This window comes from Vigna radiata, chromosome 8, assembly GCF_000741045.1.
Source record: "Vigna radiata var. radiata cultivar VC1973A chromosome 8, Vradiata_ver6, whole genome shotgun sequence".
Classification (NCBI taxonomy): Eukaryota; Viridiplantae; Streptophyta; class Magnoliopsida; order Fabales; family Fabaceae; genus Vigna; species Vigna radiata.
In genome coordinates, this window is record NC_028358.1 from 3,365,579 (window position 1) to 3,385,508 (window position 19,930).

The following is a 19,930-nucleotide window of genomic DNA, read 5'->3' on the forward strand; positions in this document are numbered from 1 at the left end:
ACTTTAATATTTTAATATAATTTAATATATTTTGAATATATTAAATCAAATTGATTATTATTATTAATATTATTTATTTTAATTATTTTATTTTAATTTTTTAATATAATTATTATTATAATATAAATCATATTTTAATAATTATTAAATAATATTTAAATTTTAAATTAAATTAGATTATTATTAAGGTGATGCATAATGTTTTTAATAAGAAAGAGAAAAATATGAAAAGGGTGCAGAATGCTTTTAATAAGAAAGAGAAAAAAATGAAAGGGTGCAGAATGAGATGTCAGAAGGTTAAAAGTGGAATTTTTGGAGGTGCAGGATGATATGTTGAAGGTGTAGGATGAAACACCCTAAAAAAAAGGCTGGTGGGCTCGTGGGCCTATAACTTTTGTGGATCAAGTTTACAGGTTTCATGGGTCTATTCTCTTCTTTCTCCGTTCTGCATTCTTTGACCGGGGCATCAAAATCTGCAGCTTCAACTACGCAGGTGTTTGCATAGAATGGGGAAAACGGCGTACAAGAGGTTGCTGGGAAGCCAGAGCTTCCGGCAACGCCTTCTTCTCGCTACTCTCTCTTCGACTCCCATTCTCATCGAAGACATTCGCGCCGACGAGACGTGGCCAGGTCTCCGCAACCACGAGATTTCACTCCTCCGTCTCTTCGAAACTGTCTGCGATGATTGCCACGTAGAAATCAACGAAACTGGTATTTCTTTAATTTCATTTTTTTTTTAATTTTTCAATCAGGTTTAGTTGCAGTAACACAACCACCACCAGAGGATTGGTTATTCGTTTTATTTGGATTGGACAGGTACCAAATTAAAGTACAAACCTGGAACTATTGTCGGTGGCAGGCAACACCGTGCTCACGACTGTGGCGTCTCGCGCTCCATTGCCTATTTTCTGGAGCCACTCATTGTGTTGTGTTTGTTTGCCAAACAGCCCCTCACGATTAGGCTCAAAGGTATAGTAGTTATAATAATTTTATTCTACTTTGAAACCTATCTCTAAAGGACCATATTTACAAGATATTTAGATGGTTTAAATTATAACTTTTTTTTTAATATTGTTTATCAGGAATTACTAATGATTCTAAGGATCCATCGGTTGATACCTTCAAGTCTACTGCTTTACCCATATTGAAGCGCTTTGGAGTTCCCTCTGAAGGCTTGGAGCTTAAAATAGAGAGTCGTGGATTACCTCCCGATGGTGGTGGCGAAGTTATTTTATCACTTCCTGTTGTTCAGAGTCTATCTGTAAGTTACAAATTCTTTTTTATGATTTTGTCTTTTATTTTTAAATTTGATTGTTATCTTATGTGTTCTTCCTGGCAGGCTGTTAGTTGGATTGATGAAGGTTTTGTGAAGAAAATTCGAGGAACTACCTTTTCAACCAGGGTGTCCGTTCAGTTTGAAAATAGCATGATTAAAGCTACCCGTGGAATAATCAATCCTTTGGTTTCTGATGTGCACATTTTCTCTGATCACAGATCAGGTCCTCAGGCTGGAAAGTATGACTCCTTCCACTCAGTAGAATTTGTTGAACATGGAATTTCAATTTTGGAAATACATTTGGTAGAAATAGGGAAAGTCATAGTACTGTAACTCCTTTTGTTTGTCATTCGCTCGTGCAGTTCTCCTGGCTATGGGATTTCGCTTGTTGCGGAAACTACTTCTGGTTGCTTCATCTCGGCAGACACTGCTGTTTTTCATTCCAGGGATGATGATACTTCTAGCCTTGTAGATGACGCAAAAAGAGACCTGATGCCTCCAGAGGATATTGCTGTGCAGACTGCCAATGCTTTACTTGGTGAGATAGCTCAAAGTGGAGTGGTAGATTCAACACATCAGGTTAGTATGTTGGCAGTTTCTTTCTGCCCTTTTATACTGGTATTAAACACGTAACAAAAACTTATCTATTATAAACAAAAATCATAATTTTTTTCACAAAAATTATTTTATACTTTGAATTCTATGTATCTGAGAAAAGACAAATTCTTCGTCAAATTAAAATATTTATGATTCCAGGCGACTGATGGTAATAGAAAGAAATATAGTAGAGTGAAAGATATGGAAAAAAAAGCAACTAAGTGTGCTGAGTCCAATGTTATGGTGCTAGAATAGTAGCCACTAGTTCAATTTTATTGACTTAGGACTCGTCTATATTTTGAGTTTAATTCCGTTTGTGGAGGATTCCCCTAAATTGTTCTTTACTGATTTGGTTTATAGGGCTTGCTATTTCTTCTTTGTGCACTATGCCCTCAAGATGTTTCAAAGGTTCGCGTTGGAAAACTTTCCCAGTACGGGGTTGAGACTCTTAGAAACATAAGGGATTTTCTAAATTTGAAGTTCATTATCAAACCAGAGCCGAACTCACAGTCAGTTTTTCTCAAGTGTGTTGGTTATGGCATGAAGAACCTTTCTCGAAAGGTATCATAAAGCGCGTTCAACAGTGTTATAAATCCAAAATACAAGTCTGAAAGAATTGCAATTTTGAAGCAACTGCTACTTTGACACCTGGAAAAGATCTCAACAGCAGCTTCAATATGTAATATTATGCCAATTATCATGATGTACCCTTCTCCCGAATGAATTAACAGGTAAAATTCTGATTCAATTGTAACCCAGTTTTGCTAGCTATAAATATATTTGAGCGTTTTACACATGAATTTTATTCCTTTTAGCATTTCTTTTATCCTGGAGAACAAGCACTTATCCATTATCAGTACCATTCAAGAAAATCCCTGTGTATAACAACCATGCGGCTGTTAGTGTCTATGATTCTCCAAAACTTAATGCTCTGATAAAGCTGCGTCATATTTTATTACATTCTTCTGCAACATTTTCCAACAAGAAAACATAAAAATTGATTGGCAATTAGCAAAAGTACACTATGCAACAAGCAGATAGTTTGAAGAATCTGACATTAGCTATAGTAAAATTAGGGATATGAACTGGCAAGACCCTTTAGCTCTAAAGATTATATTATGAGCGCTGTGGTGTGAGAGAAGATGTTCTCAAGATAAGTAACCCCAAAAAAGCATATTGAAAATCAGGAAACACAAGTTGAATAAAACCTTCATCACTAGGGTCACACAAGATCAAGGGCCTTACCTAATAATTGAACCTGAGCATTTACTGTAGAAGGGCCTCATGAGAAACTTTTATGGTCTTATTTTTCATATAAGAAGCTTTAGAGTCTTATTTTATTATAAGGAGGTTTCATAAGTTTCAGTTCTATATTTAGGTTTTATATAGGTTTTCACTTTTATAATTTCTGTAAGTATTTTCGTTTTTTTCAACTTAAAAAACTAATGTAATTATTATAATTAACTCTTAATTCAATGCTGGCGTTTTAAAGTAATATTACTGTTAATAGACTTTTTTTTTTCTCTTAACTTTATTTTCGTGAGTAGATTTTTTTCGAAACTAGATCTTCAAATAGATTTTTTTTTTCTTTTTCAAAAGACTAAATTCTAATAATACTTTTTCTAATTTGCATGTTTGGTGTTGAAATTATATTCTTTTAAGAAACGAATTCTTAGTAACATTTTTCTTCTTCTAATGTTATAGATTTTTATATTTAGTTATAATAAATTACTTTATTAAAAATTTATAATTTTCTTATAAACTCATGTAATAAGATAATTTAAATATATTGTAATTATGATAATAGAAAAATAATCATAATAAAATATTGTAATTGTGATTGTCTTTTTGTAAAATTAAATTTGATAAATGTATATTTATTTAATTAAAATAATTTATGTAATAATTTTTTTGTGTGTTTAATAAGTTTTTATTACATTGGCCAAATAACACATCCAACAAAGTGTAATCCTAATTATGTTTCACTTAACAAAGTGTAATCCTAATTAAATATCTAATATTTTACTTCACTTCTTTTCAAATAATTTTACTTATAATCAACTTATTATTTAATTTTATTTTTCTAACAAATTATACCAAAATTTCAACAAAGTATATTATTTTAACTATATAAATATACATTTGTCAAATTTAATTCAAATCAATTTGCTTAATTCTTCTTATTCTTTATTCTTTCTATACAGCACCTATTACTAATGCTTTTTCAAAACTAAATTTTATTATTAAGTAATTTTTTTCATTATTAAATTTAATTTAAATAACACCTAACTTCAACAAATAATTATCTAATTTGAATTTAAATTTAAATTTGATTTTTGAATTTTATACCTTTTAGTATTTTAAATTTTTATGAAATTCTATTAAGAATTTCTATATTTTTTATATTTTAAATTTATATATTTTTTCTAAATAATTTTTTATAATTTTTTAATATTTTGTTTAAATAATTTTTCTTAGAAATAAACCTAACTTTTCATTAAAATTCTTTTCAAATATTTCCACCTAATCATATTACTATTTGATTTTATTTTTCTACCTTATTACGCACAAAAAATACATAAATTATTTTAACCAAATAAATACACATTTATCAAAATTAATTTTAACAAAACCATAATTACAATATTTTATTATGATAGTTTTTTTATTATGATAGTTCCTATATATTTAAATTATCTTATTTATTATAATCACTCTTCAATTTTTTTATTTCTAATTAACTTATAAATATTAAATTATATATATTTTTTATATTTATATTTACATGAACTTATAAAATAATTATAAATTTTTAATAAAATAATTTATTATAAATAAAAATACAAAGATATAAAACTAAAAGAAAATGTTGTTAAGAATTTGTTTATAAAAAACAGAATTCCAACAACAAACATGCAAAATTAGAAAAAGTATTATGAAAATTTTGTTCATAAAATATAAACGGTATTTAATTAATAAATGTAACTCATTTAAATAGTATAAATACTATAAAATATCTATCAAATTATCAATAAAATAAAACCGTTAAACTTAAAGAATATATAAAATATTCATACATTATCCAATATAAATATAAATCTATTTTATACTTACAACACCAAAAGAGAAGGAACCTAAACATTTATATAAGGTTTCTCAAAATGCATATATACAAAATTATCTTCTTTAATCTAGTTATTATTTATGATTCCTCACCTTCTAGAGCCTGTTCAATTGAGATGTCATCACCTTCTACTCATATCAATCGTAGCAAAAGAAATCATTCATACATAAACAAACAAACAAAGAAACACACGACTAATGGTAAAAAAAAAAAAACTCAAGATATTACATTTCATCATACATCACCTTTCACACCAAGTTAAACAAACATCCTAAGCATACCATGAACATAGACTTGACCGTTTGGATATAGCATGAATGTCGAGCTATGGCGCGTTAGACACTTGTGGTGACCTCTACTACTCTGTAGAGTCATTGCTAATGGATTTCACCCTACCACACACAAGGTTAATTTGTTCCCATCTTAGGCCATACTGGAGCACCTAGACTAGGACTTCCTACTATTCTCACCACATGCATCCCTCATCTCTAATTAAGAACAAATGACTATTAAAGTGTCAAGATAACCCCTAAGACAGAGATTCCTACATTTATACACAACTTGAAATAACCCGTTAGTTTTTCTCTTTAGAAACTCTTATTCAATCACACCTTGATACATACCTTAACATCATTCATAATCCTCAATAACATTTCATATACATATTAAACATGTCATACTGTACCAATCAATCCCTAAGATAAATCGCAAAAAAACTAAAAGATGAAACAATAAGGAGAGAAAACCAAAGACACTTACACTGAGCTGCACATCCTTGTTGCTGAGTGCCATTTTTCATGCAAACTTGGCGCCTGAGCGCCACCCCTTGCAACTAAGCGTTGAACCTCTTAGCTTTCTGGCACTCAGGCGATGTTAACTGCCACTGAGCGCCACACCAAAAGAGTATAGACGTCTAATTTGACCTTGGTTGCTCCCCATATTTATCTAAATGATCGACATGACATCCTAGACAATGTGAATGATTTAAAAACAAGTTTATAACTCAAATTAGATACACTAAACCAACTTGACTGCTCCGAATTACCTAAACTCACTTCTACACTTTCTAATACGTAAATTAACAACCTAAGGGTCTAAACTAGTTAGAAATGACCCATCAGCTGACCCCGAATCTTCTACTTCAGCACAGACCTATTACATTAAAGCTTCACTAGTCAAAACCACTAAAATGAATAAAAAACCATACAAAAACACACCCTATTAACTATCGCCCAATTCTATGTCAGATTTCTCCCATCTCAAAACTTAAACAAGTTTTAAATGACCATATCATAGACCCATAAACTCAATTTCACCCATTCAATTTTTACTTCAAAATCTCACTTATCAACACCTCATTTTAGTAAAAAAAAAAAATACTTATAACTTTGCCTTATTTCCACTTCTTAACAACACCTCAATTATATACCTTTAAAGTTCACAACAACACTCACATGACTAATCAAGTATAAAATAACATCATACAAGACATCAAGCATCAAATAACTAATTACACTCATTCAAATCACAATTAGCACTAAAACAAATATTCTAATTTCAACTAAGTTAACACAAAATGTTAACAATCATATACATACATATCAAATAAAAATAAAATTAAAGAAAAATCACTAGCTTTTCTTATCTGGAAAACTACCACAGTTCTACACATTGTACAATTCCTGCCTCAGCTCATAAAACTCTAAAAACGTCTACAAACCACAAAACTACGATCAAAGTTTTTAAAGAAAAAGAGTTTAATTTATATTATTTTTTATAATCTACTTAAGTCAATAAAATTTAAAAATATCTATATATAAAAAGAAGCTAATGTTAATATTGAAACATGATTTTTAACTCAATTAATATTGAAAATCTTCAAGTTTTAATTTTACAATTATCATCATGTTAAGTTTTATATAAAATTTGAGTCTTAAATTAAAATCTCCTTATTAACACAATCATCGAATAGAATTTATTGCTTCAATGAAATTGGTTTAGAGTTCGGAATATGTATTTAATTAGATTTCAAAATCTCATTAGCTCGTAACTTTTACCAATTCAATAAAGCTCATCTCTTTAGTGCATCTCAATTTCCTTGGTCAAATTTTGTCAATATTTTTTTAGTAAAATTTTTTATTGATTAATATTAATTAAGTTTACATTTAATTGACAATAATAATAATTATTTTTGTTGCCGGGTTACTTTGAATAATATTGGTTAATATAATTTTTTGACTTACTTTTCAACCAATGTAGGCTGAAAAACTTTATTCGGTGACATTAACAAAAAAATAATTTTAATCAAGGTTGATAGAAAGTTTTCCTTATCAACATTGTAAATAATTCATATATAAGAAAAAATTTCATATTACAACAGAAAAATATCTAGTAATTAATTTAATATATAATTGATTTGAATGAATAATAGACGATGAAGGCAAAAATGTAATTTAAGAAAAAATAAAGGGTGGTTTTATTAGTACCACCGACTTAGCGAAAAGGAAACGAGAAGTTAGCTGATAAAAGGGTTAATAGAAAGAAACAGCAATGTTTTGTATTTGACACGACATTCGACCCAACCTAACCCATTCTTTCTTCTCTTCACTCTTTCTTTAGCGGCGTTTAACATTGTACTTTCCTGTTACTTCTCTTCTTTCATTTTTATTATTTAATTAATTTTAAATTTTAATTAAAATTTTAAATATCATCAATTTTCTTCACTCTTCTTTCGTCATTTATAAAGGTCGCAATTATTTCTCTTCTTATTTTCTCTCACTTCGTCTCCCTTTCTTCTGATTTTTCTCTAATTTCTCTTCCCTTAGCGGTTGCCTGATCACGCTGTCAGCACCCGTGAAACGGAGCACGCAGGTCAGAAGTTTTATTAGTGCTTTTTTGTTTCTGCTTCATCGCTTTTTGGATTACTTTCTGGGTGTGTGTTTTTCTTGGTGGGGTGGTTGATTGTGGATGATGGGCGTTTAAAGTTTGAATTTTTCTGACAGTGGCTTGTGGGGTTGTTTCGTTTCTGGAATTATTGGCGTAAGTTTGCTTGTTGGGTTGTTGGGTTTTGTTTGCATGATTGACTTGGTAGTGAAGTGGTTTTAGTTGATGTGTTGGTTGGGATTTGGAACTCAGGGTTCAGTGTTCATGTAGATTTCGTGGGTTCTTGTTGTTTTTTTCTTGTTTTTAATTGATTCGAAATAATAACGGTTTTGAAAACAAAAGGGGTAGAGTGATGGTTGTGCTTTGTTCCAAGGGCACACCGAATTTGGAGAAAGTTGGGAGTTGTGACCGAATAAGAACAATACTGTTGGTCCCGTTTCTTCATAGTTGAGATTGACATGAATTACTGACATGGTGATATATGTGTTGTTACGATTTTGGTATTGCATATCGTCCTTGTTGTAATCCCTATGTTTATTCGGTATCTTTCATCTCTATTTATGTTCTATATTAGATTTCGTTCTTCAGTGCGAATCTGTGTATCTTTTATGAAGAAATAGGTTTTTCTGTGTGTACGTAGTTTCCAGAGAGGCTGAGTCGGTATGTTTGCAGGTTGTCATAAAACAATGGAGTCTCACGATGAAACAGGATGCCAGGCTCCAGAAAGGCCAATTCTTTGCATTAACAATTGTGGCTTCTTTGGAAGGGCTTCCACCATGAATATGTGCTCCAAATGTTACAAAGACATGCTGTTGAAGCAGGAACAAGACAAACTTGCAGCAGCGTCGGTTGAGAACATTGTGAATGGCGGTTCTGGCTGCAGCGGGAAGCAGGCTGTGACTGCAGGTTCTGTGGATGTTCAAGTTGGAAATGTGGAGATGAAGACAGTCTCAGTTGAGATTTCTGGAGATTCATCCTCTGGTCAGAACTTGGAGATGAAAGCTAAGACAGGTCCCAGCAGATGCGCCACTTGCCGGAAGCGTGTTGGATTAACCGGTTTCAGCTGCAAATGTGGGAACCTCTTTTGTGCAATGCACCGCTATTCTGACAAACACGATTGCCCCTTTGATTATCAGACTGTTGGTCGTGAGGCTATAGCTAAAGCCAACCCTGCAATTAAGGCTGATAAGCTTGATAAAATCTAGGGATGCACTACACTGGTTGAAATATGAAGTTGGATGTCTCACCTTTCCTCAGCAAATTCACATATTTTTGCTGTCTGGCTTTTGAAGTGTCCTTTTAGTGTCTATACTGATCCATGCCATGATACTGCTTCATGACATGATAGCTAGCACATGTTTGGGGAAAACCCGCATTCCTTGTTGGTTGATTGGTGAGCATTCACTTGTTAGCTACAGTATGAGTATTTATGCTGGTTTGATGAACACATTTGCCTCATTTGTAATTTGATTTCCTGGTTGGTCTGCATTTTTTTTTCTTCTTGCATCAATGGTGTTTACTCTTGTATGGGCTTTTACTTTAAACATTATCTATTTTTAATAAATCAATGACGTTGATGGGAACTGATAATACTGAAAGCAGATAGAATTGAAGCAGGAAGTCTCCTCCATGGGAGACATATAGCTCAAGAAACAGAAAAACTGATCTGTAGTAAAAAGAGAAAACTGGGAGACCTGGTGCATGAGTCTCCCACCAAGTGAGGCTTTTAGGGAAGGTGGATTCTGCAGCCTTACCCACAAAAGTATTTTGAACCCCTACCTTCCTGTCGCACATATGTAACTCTGATTCCTGACTATCACATTTCTCACCACTGTTTCCTTTTTGCTCCTTCATGCATTCCCATCTCTCTTCTCATAACTACGTATAAATTATTTCCTTGGTCAAACATTTTCCATCTTAAGCTCCTTTTTCTTCTGTTGTACATGACTTAAAGGCCTGTCAAATGTTTATCTTTTTTATATGTTAAAAATATCTGATATCTCAATGTGTAGCTGTTTTATGGACTTTGTTCTTGGTTTACCCCTAATTCAGTATTGTTATGATATCTCTTACATCTAAAATATAGTTATGATTCATTCAGCTAGTGATTTTCCTTTTTTTTTGGGGATCCATTGAAGGCTGTGAGTGCCAAACAACAGAAAGCAAAACATGAAAACAAAATTAACCGGGAGAAGTAGCTCCTCTAGGCAAAGTAGTCTCCATTTCATATCTTAGAGAGAATAAAAAATCTACAAGGGGGGATTCTGATCCTCGGGGGTAAGGGGCAAGGGAATGAGGATTTTCTGATACTTAAAACTAATCTGATGTTTGAATCTCAAAATTAGCCATGTCATGGTGCAGAAACCCCCTTCACAATATGCGTGTTTGAAAAAATTATCTTCTGACACATTTTCATGTAATTCAAGATTCTATACATAGGATGCTTCATTGCCTCTACACTGTTACACTCAATAAAATCGTCTGTAAATCCTTCGGAAATATTATTTTTTCCACTCTGTTATAACGAGGTTCAGATAAAAGATTTCACCTTTTCAATATGATGGCATACACAATCATGGCTTAAAATAGAGGTTTTCTTTCAGTATAGAGAATTGACTAAAACATTGTTGAAATCTGTCCAATTTTAGTGAAGTTCATTGCATTGTCATCATTCTTGGTCGTTCAGTGAGTTCTTTCTATGTTAACTACTAGTAGACAGTTTCTCAAACCATAATTTCTGATTGATCAATTTGGTTTAAACTCCAAACACCAGGAGGGACATAGATGTTTTAGGCCAGGGGTTTGCTGTCCTTGTTCTTGTAATGGAAATTGGCTTTTATAAATGTGATTCTGGTTTAGGTATGTCATGAAAATTTTTAGTATCATAATACTATTTGACTGTTGGCTTTGATGTATAATATGAAAATCTAGTACTGAAACATTTTGCCTGTGGCATTTCTGTTTTGCATGATAGGTTTCTGATGTCTAATTTTGTTTGTAGTATACTGTCAGAAACTACTCTGGTGCTATTTATGGACAGTGTAATGTTTTTAACAGTATTGGTGGGGACTGGAATCTGCATAGCCTTGGTAATATTTCAGCATTCTGATTTCATTTTGGGGTTTGTCTTGTCACCAAGGTAGCTGATCCTTTCAGCTGAGAAGAAGATGCCTTTAGCATCCATCATTTTCTTGTGTTTCTTATGACATTTCTGGGTGTCCACTACACACATTCACTGTCCCCCATTTCTGAATCAATAATAGGGAGAGATATGATTCCATATCTTGTGTTTCTTATCACTTCCTTTGCCACTATTATTTCCACCTTTTTTTTTTGTTACTATTCACTTTAAATTTAATTGCAGATGAGAGGAGAAACCATCTATTTCAATATTTTTTGAGTTCGAAAGTAGTCACTATAATAAAGTTTAAAAAAAATTATTGATTTTTTAATTCAAATTTAAATAACGTTTAGTTTAAAATGATGTTAAATTTCATTATAACTCAAAATAAAATAATATAATTTAAATAAAGAAATGATGAGAACCTTTGAAATATTTGATTTTAACCTTGAAGTATTTGACTTATTTGAACTTGAAGTACACTTTAGTACATAACATAATAACACAATTAGTACATGAACTGTTGTTGAAGCATGGAATGCTGTTCAGACACAGAACTTACTTTTGTAATCAAACCTTCTCATGCAAACCCATTGATATAGAAAAAACAAAAGTAGGTTTTATTTATTTTGGTCCAAAAAAGAACCACCTCTAAAGTTCTTAGATACCCACTCTATACTATAGCTTGAATTAAACTAAAGACTAGAACTTAGAAGTCATAATTTCTTGGTAGGTTACTAAATCTAAACAAAACCATATATTACAATACAAATTATTGAAAACATATAGAAGAAAATAAAACAATTCTTTAAAATTTAGATTGGAATTGATTGAAAAAGCAACAAACCCTTCAACAACTTCTTATCACGGTAAACCCTAAAATTGCTGTAGCACTTAAAAATAATAAGAGAAATCAATCAAAACTTTCCTTTACAACACAAGAATAGGTAAATACACATTCAAGGTTTGTTCTACGTTACTATTTTTAATCGGCCCAAAATCAGCTCATAGCCAACAAGCGTGAAGTTAAATAAAAAGATCATTACTTTGATAGAAGCTGAGAGATATAAACACCCATTTGAGCTAAAATTACCCTGTCCAAGTCAAACAAGAAAAATTCTATAAAAATGCAACCTTTTGGGCTAAAATCACCCCGTCAAGTCAAACAGGAAAGATTCCATAAAATTGTAACCTTTAGGATACATAGAGACTTTTGATCGTACTTATCATGAAACTTTAATTCTAGAAATTAATTCTAATTTTCAAGAAGCAGTAACTAACCTGGAGATGACAGAGAGAGAGAGAGAAAAGAAACAAAACAATTTCAATCAGATTTGAAACTTGCTTTGAACGAAAAGTATGTTGGATGTTTCCTGGAATTTGTTTGAAGGTTATTGTCTTTCACAAAGTCACCAATATATAAGACCATTTAGGATGGATGATTAACTCACTCACCACATATTCAACTTCAATAAATTGGCGTTTTAGTTAGTCGAGCTTAAAATTTAATTTTTTATAATTTAATCCAGTCTAAATCCATGATGGATCGGATTAACTAGCGGGTTTCAACTCTTCTTGACAACACTAACTATACGAGAAAATACATCACACTTATTCACCATTTCTTCTTCTTTTCTTTTCATTTTTTGTTTTCAACTTTTTAATTGGAAACTCATCATTCATCAACATCTATTATCATCACAACTAATTCCATCCTTATCACATTCTTAAAGTCTCCAACTAACACCTTCTTCCTAACGTTTTCTCCATTCTCCAACAATAAGAACAATCAATGGGACATTTATGTACATAGAGAGACCAATAATCAACACATTTTCATCATTCATTATTCCTCTAAAATATAACATCATTTACACCAAATTATTTACTTACACTATGATATAAGGTTCTTCATATACACCTATAATCATACTTAGTGTACAATTCCATGCATGTAGAGTATAATCACGAACGGAAATACATAAAAGGCGAGAATAGAATCATCAAATAAAAGAAAATCATTTCTAAGCCTTTGAATATGTGTAGATATGATTACTTGTTAGGATATCCATTTACTTGATGAATATCTCTGTCTTGATATTCACAAAATTACAATTAGGACAAGAAATCCAGTAAAACCACTGGGTAGAAAAAATCACAATTGGTACAAGGTTATGAATTTCGCTTCTATCCCATGACCTAAACAAAAGTATTACTAAATCTCTTCTGCAACAACCTCATATATATTTATCTCACCAGACTTGTATGACCTCCATACCCAAAGAATTGTGATTTAAATGTAAGATGTGATTATAAAAAAAAAAGCGTCAGGTCATTCAACAAGAGCATGGATGAGTTTGAAGCACAAGGTGTAATCCTTGACTGATTCAAGATTGCTGACCTTTGAAGAAGGACAACCTAATGTTGAAGAAAATCTTCCACTAAAGCATGAAATCACCTTTCCATGAAGAACACCATGGATTTGTAAACATGAAAATTTTTATGCTTTTAATAGTGTTAGACAATTGGATTGCACTTCATATCGTTATGACGATTTTCATAAGTTGTATCATGTTATCTTTCATGAAATTTCAAAACACATGAGATATTCGAGATTCATCCAAAACAAGTTTTAAAGTATGCAAAAAAAAAAGAAAGTAAAATAACATTGTCATATTTTGAGCCATTTATTTTTCTTGCAAATCATCAAATTCTTCAAAAAGTAACAAATAAAAAAAATGAAAAAAGAAGAGAAAAATGAATAAAAAATGGGAAGTGAAGAATAATGAACTGTCATTCTTTTTCACAGTCAAATGTTTTAATAAAAAATAAAAAGTCAATATTTTCTTTTGACACATTCGTGTGCATATTGTTTGAAAACCTATATTCTTCATCTTCTTAAAATAAAAGGATTTGTGTTAACACTATGATCCATATGAGAAATGTGAGTTTTTACACTATGGCAGATTTGCCAAGTTTATCATTGCTTGTGTTAATTGGATAATTCCTAAATTTGTCTAAAGAAATAAAAATAATTGTCAAAATATTTAAAAGGAAAAGAAAAGTAAGAAAAAAAGAAAAAAAAAGAGATATGCTAGATTGAAAACATGAGAGGGTAGTCATAAAAAAAAAAAACCCGGACAAAACAGAAGAAAGAAAAGAAGAGATGACTCATGTTGAGGTCGTTGAGTTTTGACGTTAGTTAATCTTTTAAAAATAAAATAATTAGGATTTGAAATTATGTGTGATCGCCTTTCTTCATCTGAAAAAATAAAAATATTCTTTGCTACCCCATTGAGCCAAAATTTAATGTATTTTTCAAATTTATTTACCAACAAGGGTTATCATTACAATATAAGCTAGCTCAAGATACACACTAGGGATGACAACGGGTCGGGTCGGGCACGGATAGTGCCTACCCGTAACTCGACCCGCTGGGTAAAATTGTACCTGCTACCCGCCTCGCTACTTGCTAGATACCCGCTTTAAAAAAACTCGCGGATTTTTTTCAACCCGCGGATACCCGTTGGATACCCGTTTTCAACCCGCGAATATTTAAAAAAAATTATTTTATAAGTTTTTAAATAAAAAAATTCAAATTAAATTGTAAAAAACAATGCAAATAATATTTAAAACATATATCCAAGAAAAGTCAATGGATAAGTAAATAAAAGTTAAAACTTAAATTCAAATTAATTCAAATTAATACAAATTAAAACTTAAATTCAAATAGTTGTTCCAAAAATAACACTTCAAGATTCATGTTTGTTCTTCCACATCTTGATTTTGACCACTTAATTCCTGAAACAAATAAATGCAAATAAAGTCATCAATCAATGACAAAGTAACACTATTAATAAAATCAGATTACAATACTATAAACAAAACTACTAACATCATCATCAATTATCTCCTCTAGTATTGTATTAAGCTTCATGTTATCCACTTTCAATTTTGAAGAACCTGAAAAAGGAAAATAAAATCATTTGTCTTAGTCAATCATTTGAATGAATATAAATATGTAATTTAAATTGTTCATTTAATTACCTTGTATGTCACTCCATAGCCAATCTTGAACACACATCAATGCCTTTAAAGTGTCTGGGTGTAATCTACTCCGATGTGGAGTAAGAAATCGACCACCAGTGCTAAAAGAAGACTCAGAAGCAACTGTGGAGATAGGAATGGCTAGAAAATCTCTTGCAATCATTTGTAAGATTGGATATTTTAATCCATTAGTCTTCCACCAAATTAAAACATCAAATCCTTCACCTGAATCTGGTAGTGTCGGTTCCTCCAAGTAATAATCGAGTTCTAACTTATAATTTATTAGTTCATTTTTCTTTGCAATCTGATGTTTTGCAAAATCTCTCCTCCAAGCATCTTTTCTTCCATCAACAAATTGGCCTGCATTTATGCTCAGATTTTGACATGAAGAAACCGACTTCTTACCTTTCATGAACATTTCATACTCTCTTACCAAGTCCTTAAAAAGAATCTTCACCTTTTCAATTTCATAATCAGATTCATTGCCATATATCTGAGGGAAAAAATAATCCAACAAATCAATTTTGTACCTGGGATCTAAGACAATACCTATAGCCATCACTCCACTGATCACACTCCAATACTTGTTAAACTTTAAAACCATAGATGCAACCATTTGGTGAATAATATAATTGGGAGAGTTAAGCCATTCCATCAAAGCCAACTTAATTTCACATACCTTTGGAAAGAAAATGTTGGCAATTGGATAAGAGGTACCAGAAAACAAGAGTGTCACATCATAAAATATTTCCAACTTTTGACAAATTTCATTTGCCATTTGCCAATCATGTGCGTTAGGCAAAACTTTATATTGACTCTCACGTTGTGATAAACGATCAAATACATCTTTGTATTGTATGGCTACTTGAAGCATTAAAAATGTAGAATTCCACCTAGTTTTGCAATCAACAACTAATTTTCTTCTGAATGAAATATTCAATTGAGCACATGTCTCTATAAATTTCTTCTCTCTTTTAGGTGTAGCCTTCCAAAAATTAGCACTTTCTCTGACCTTTTCAATGACATTAGCAATTATGGACAAACCATCCTTCACAATCAAATTCAATATATGTGCACAACATCGCATGTGAAACAATTGGCCACCCAAAATAAGAGACCTAGGTGAAATCTTGTCTAAAATGCGATAATCATAGCATCATTTGTAGTGCAATTATCAACTGTCAAAGTAGAAACTTTTCTATCTAGATTCCAATCCATTAAACATTCAACCAACAATTCAACAAGAACTTGACTAGTATGAGGAGTAGGCACATACATAAACCTAAAATTGAAAGTCATATTTTATTAATTTAGTGAAAAAGGACAATGTTAATGTAAAAAATACACTTAAAATATAGTATAGTGTTATTACCTCACAAGTCGACTTTGTAGCCTCCACAAATCATCAATAAAGTAAGCTGTTATAGTCATGTAGCCTCTATTTTGATTACTAGCAGTCCACATATCAGTTGTAATTGCAACTCGACTTTGAATCCTTGACAACAATAATTTCAATTTCTCTTTTTCGGCAATGTAATCCTTCATGATATCCTTTCTTAAGGTGTTTCGAGAAACCCCTTTAAATAGAGGTTGTACAACAGCACAAAATTCTTTAAAGCCTATGTGATCAACCATTGACATTGGATACTCATGTAGAATTATCATCTTACGGAGTGCATCTCTAGCTATTTGTTGATTAAACACATAATTGCCAACAACTACGGTTTCACCACATTTTTTTTGAGTTTTTAAAAAAGATTGTCGGATGTCCCGTGTTGTTCGAAGCTTGCAACTCTTGAAATGGTTTCTCAAATGTGAAGTACCTTGTTTTGCCTCACCTAGAAGACTTTTTGAACAATAATTACACACCGCTCTCCATTTCCCATCTACTTTTTGTTTCTTAAAGTGATTCCAAACATCTGACAATAATCTTCTTGAGTTCACAGTAGGAGTTGAACTTTCAGTTTGATTGGAATCTACAGGAACATCATTTTGATTTGAATCTCCTACTCCTACATTAGGTTCTATAAATTGTCCTTGTTGGTCATCTCCTATAGGAGAAAATGTATCTTGGGTAGACATCCTAAAAAAAATTGATCAACATATAGTTGATTATTATAATGTCAGGTGTTTTAAAAAAAGAACAGAAAGGTCCCAATTAGATAAGAATACAATTTCAAAATATAAATAATTTGAACGTCTGTTCTGTTGTCATTATTATCTACTATGAATGAATATGACAAAGCAATTCTATGAATGAATATGACTCAAGGTAAAGATGCTTCTTGTGTACACAGAAAAATTGCAATTGCTTCTTTGTCAAAATACTATAATTAATGTAATCCATTACCACAATCATAGGCAATAGCAACTAAAATTGATCATGTGAGAAATATTGTTGTACATAGATGAGTGCTAAAATATACAGAATCGAGTTGCAACCCAAAAGCAATTATTTGTTCACCCAAAATTACAGAAAGACAACCAACTTCACATGATCTTACAGCACATTCCTCTAAAAAAATTAAAAGTAAAAACAGACAAAAGTAACCCAACAAATAGTTATTAATCATAACCCATCATTGAGAAATCTGGATATGTATAAATAGTCATCCATGAAATAATGTTAAAATTAATCACAACTTTAGTTTTGTAAGTATTTCATAACAAATGACAAAACAGAACTAAGAGTAGTAATCACTTAAAAATGGACTCTGGCATATTCCAAGTACTAAAGTAAAATGTATTCAAAGAACTTCCAACAATGATGTTTAAGCCTTATTCATAGAACTTCCAACAATGTCACTAGATCAAAATATACATCGAGTTCAATTNATAGCTAAACTCACCATGAAATAAAGGAATGGAAAGAGAGATGATATAGGCACTGCCGCAAAGAACAAAATAAAGTGCTATCAGAGCAAACTTAATAGTTTCAAATGACCAAAAGAATCAGAATAATACCAACTGGTAAAACACCAACTGGTAAAACAAAGAAACAAATGCTGATTTTCCTTTCAAAATATGTCGGGATCAAAAGGCACTGCTTCTTTTAGCCTAGGTACACAATATCACACATTTAAGATAGAGATGTAATAATCACGTAAACTTAATCAATCACCACCAAGGAGGGTCCTTTTCCTAAATGGGGAAACAAAAATAGAAAAATGAAAGGAACATAAAACAACTCTAAAAAAAGAAACTATGAAGAGAATAAGAACCTAATCAATTCCTATAAGCAACTTAAACGAATCNTATACAATGGAAAACAACCTAAAACAGGGAATTGAAACTAAACAGATCCAAAAACAATGAAATAGAAACTAGAACACATCCAAAAAATAGAATCAATGTAAATAAAAAAAATGGAATGATATTAAGCTAAACAAATCCTAGTTACAAGTCTAAAAAAGGAAATAACAAAAGAGAAAAGAAAGTGATACTAAAACAGATCCTGACAAAAAAATGAAAGCAAAAGAACCTAAGCAATTCCTAATAGAAATTTAAAAACAGAACCTATAAGGAAAAGAATCCTAAAGCACATTCCTATATATATATATATATATATATATATATATATATATATTAAATAAAAAACATAAGGGTAATACTATTAGTTATTAATCATCTGTCAAAAAATATTAATACAATTATTAAAAATAATAAAAGTCAGAAAGATTAAAAATAAAAAAACCATTATTACTGCAGTTGCAACTTGAAAACGTGGCCAAGCAGCCAGATTTTTGGACCAACTGAAAAATGACAATTTATAAAGACATGGATATAAAGTCTTAACCAAAACCACCTGCATAGGCTCTTAATGCTCAGTAATTATGATTGTGGTACGGCACCAGAGCAGGGTCACAAACCAAACACTTGGAAGGCACAAACTTATCCTCCAGCAGAAGAGTGGTTTGAAATGATAATTTTTGACTGAAAAGTTGGGAAGGAGAGTGAGGGTTTGGTTTTGTGGAGAAGTTTGGTAATGATGATTGAAGTGGGAACTATCTCTCCTTCACCCCTTTTGTATATATATAACTGACACCACTAGCACACTGAAATAGCCAAACTCAAGAGAGTGAAGCAAGGAATCTTGAAGACAAGGTTTCTTAAAAGGGACATCAATAGCTTTTTAAACACCCATTTTGGCATTCTGAAGAGGTATGCTATAGCTTTTACACAAACCTAAGTTTCCAACCAAATCATAATTACAGTGTTGTAGTAATTAATGACATAACTCAAGAAACCCCAAATTCCATTTAACACAAGAAGACAAACTTATGAAAATAGAAAAGAAAAGACATAGCAGCACCTCACAAGAGATATTTTTGTTTGGAGGAAGAAAAATTGTGGGGGTAGAGATATTTATCTTTGATTTATTATTACATTGGTGACCGTAGGGCTGCCCGTAGCATCAAAACCCAAGTTGATGAGTGGAGTTTGATTCCTGTCAACTTGGTCGGGCAATGAATAACGAGTTTCGAAGAGGAACCTCTACCACACAGAACGCATAAAAACCCAAGTTGACGAACGAAGTTTCACTCTTGTCAACTTGGTCGGGTGGTGAACGGCGGGTTCCGAATAGGAACCCCTACTGCCGAAACGCACCAAAATGCAAGTTGATGGACAGAGTTTCACTTCTATCAACTTGGTCGGGTAGCGGGTAGGGCTGCCCGTAGCAGTCAAAGAGAGTTAGAGAGGGAGAGAGGCACATTCAAATTTTGGGGACCCTATTGAAACTTTATTGATGGACATGTCTTCACTTGAATTTCTGGGATTTCATCAATATCCCCTTCACCCACACCCCCATCCCCCTTAATGCTCAGTATTAGACATTTGAAGGGTGGACAAATGCAGATAACCTAATAGCAATATCCCTTCC

At 31.8% G+C, this 19,930-nt stretch overlaps 2 protein-coding genes across 2 annotated transcripts; both read left to right on the forward strand.

Annotated features, from left to right (window-relative positions):
- Positions 1 to 416: 416 nt before the first annotated feature.
- On the forward strand, positions 417 to 2,673 carry LOC106771044 (probable RNA 3'-terminal phosphate cyclase-like protein). Its single transcript, XM_014656928.2, has 6 exons — positions 417 to 711; positions 817 to 969; positions 1,083 to 1,261; positions 1,340 to 1,515; positions 1,639 to 1,855; positions 2,234 to 2,673. The coding sequence occupies exons 1-6, from the start codon at positions 507 to 509 to the stop codon at positions 2,441 to 2,443; spliced, it is 1,140 nt and encodes a 379-aa protein (XP_014512414.1). The 5' UTR covers positions 417 to 506; the 3' UTR covers positions 2,444 to 2,673.
- Positions 2,674 to 7,539: 4,866 nt separating this feature from the next.
- LOC106772818 (zinc finger A20 and AN1 domain-containing stress-associated protein 2) lies at positions 7,540 to 9,463 on the forward strand. The gene is made up of 3 exons (XM_014659417.2): positions 7,540 to 7,630; positions 7,823 to 7,868; positions 8,553 to 9,463. Exon 3 carries the CDS (start codon positions 8,567 to 8,569, stop codon positions 9,083 to 9,085), a length of 519 nt encoding a protein of 172 aa, XP_014514903.1. The 5' UTR covers positions 7,540 to 7,630; positions 7,823 to 7,868; positions 8,553 to 8,566; the 3' UTR covers positions 9,086 to 9,463.
- The last annotated feature ends 10,467 nt before the right edge of the window (positions 9,464 to 19,930 follow it).

Excerpts from the sequence above, each read along its gene's own strand:
- LOC106771044 (XM_014656928.2), top strand. The coding sequence starts at position 507 with ATGGGGAAAACGGCGTACAAGAGGTTGCTGGGAAGCCAGAGCTTCCGG. Across the intron at positions 1,262-1,339 it reads CTGTTGTTCAGAGTCTATCT|GCTGTTAGTTGGATTGATGA; the intron begins GTAAGTTACAAA and ends TCTTCCTGGCAG. Across the intron at positions 1,856-2,233 it reads TGGTAGATTCAACACATCAG|GGCTTGCTATTTCTTCTTTG; the intron begins GTTAGTATGTTG and ends TTTGGTTTATAG.
- LOC106772818 (XM_014659417.2), top strand. The coding sequence starts at position 8,567 with ATGGAGTCTCACGATGAAACAGGATGCCAGGCTCCAGAAAGGCCAATT.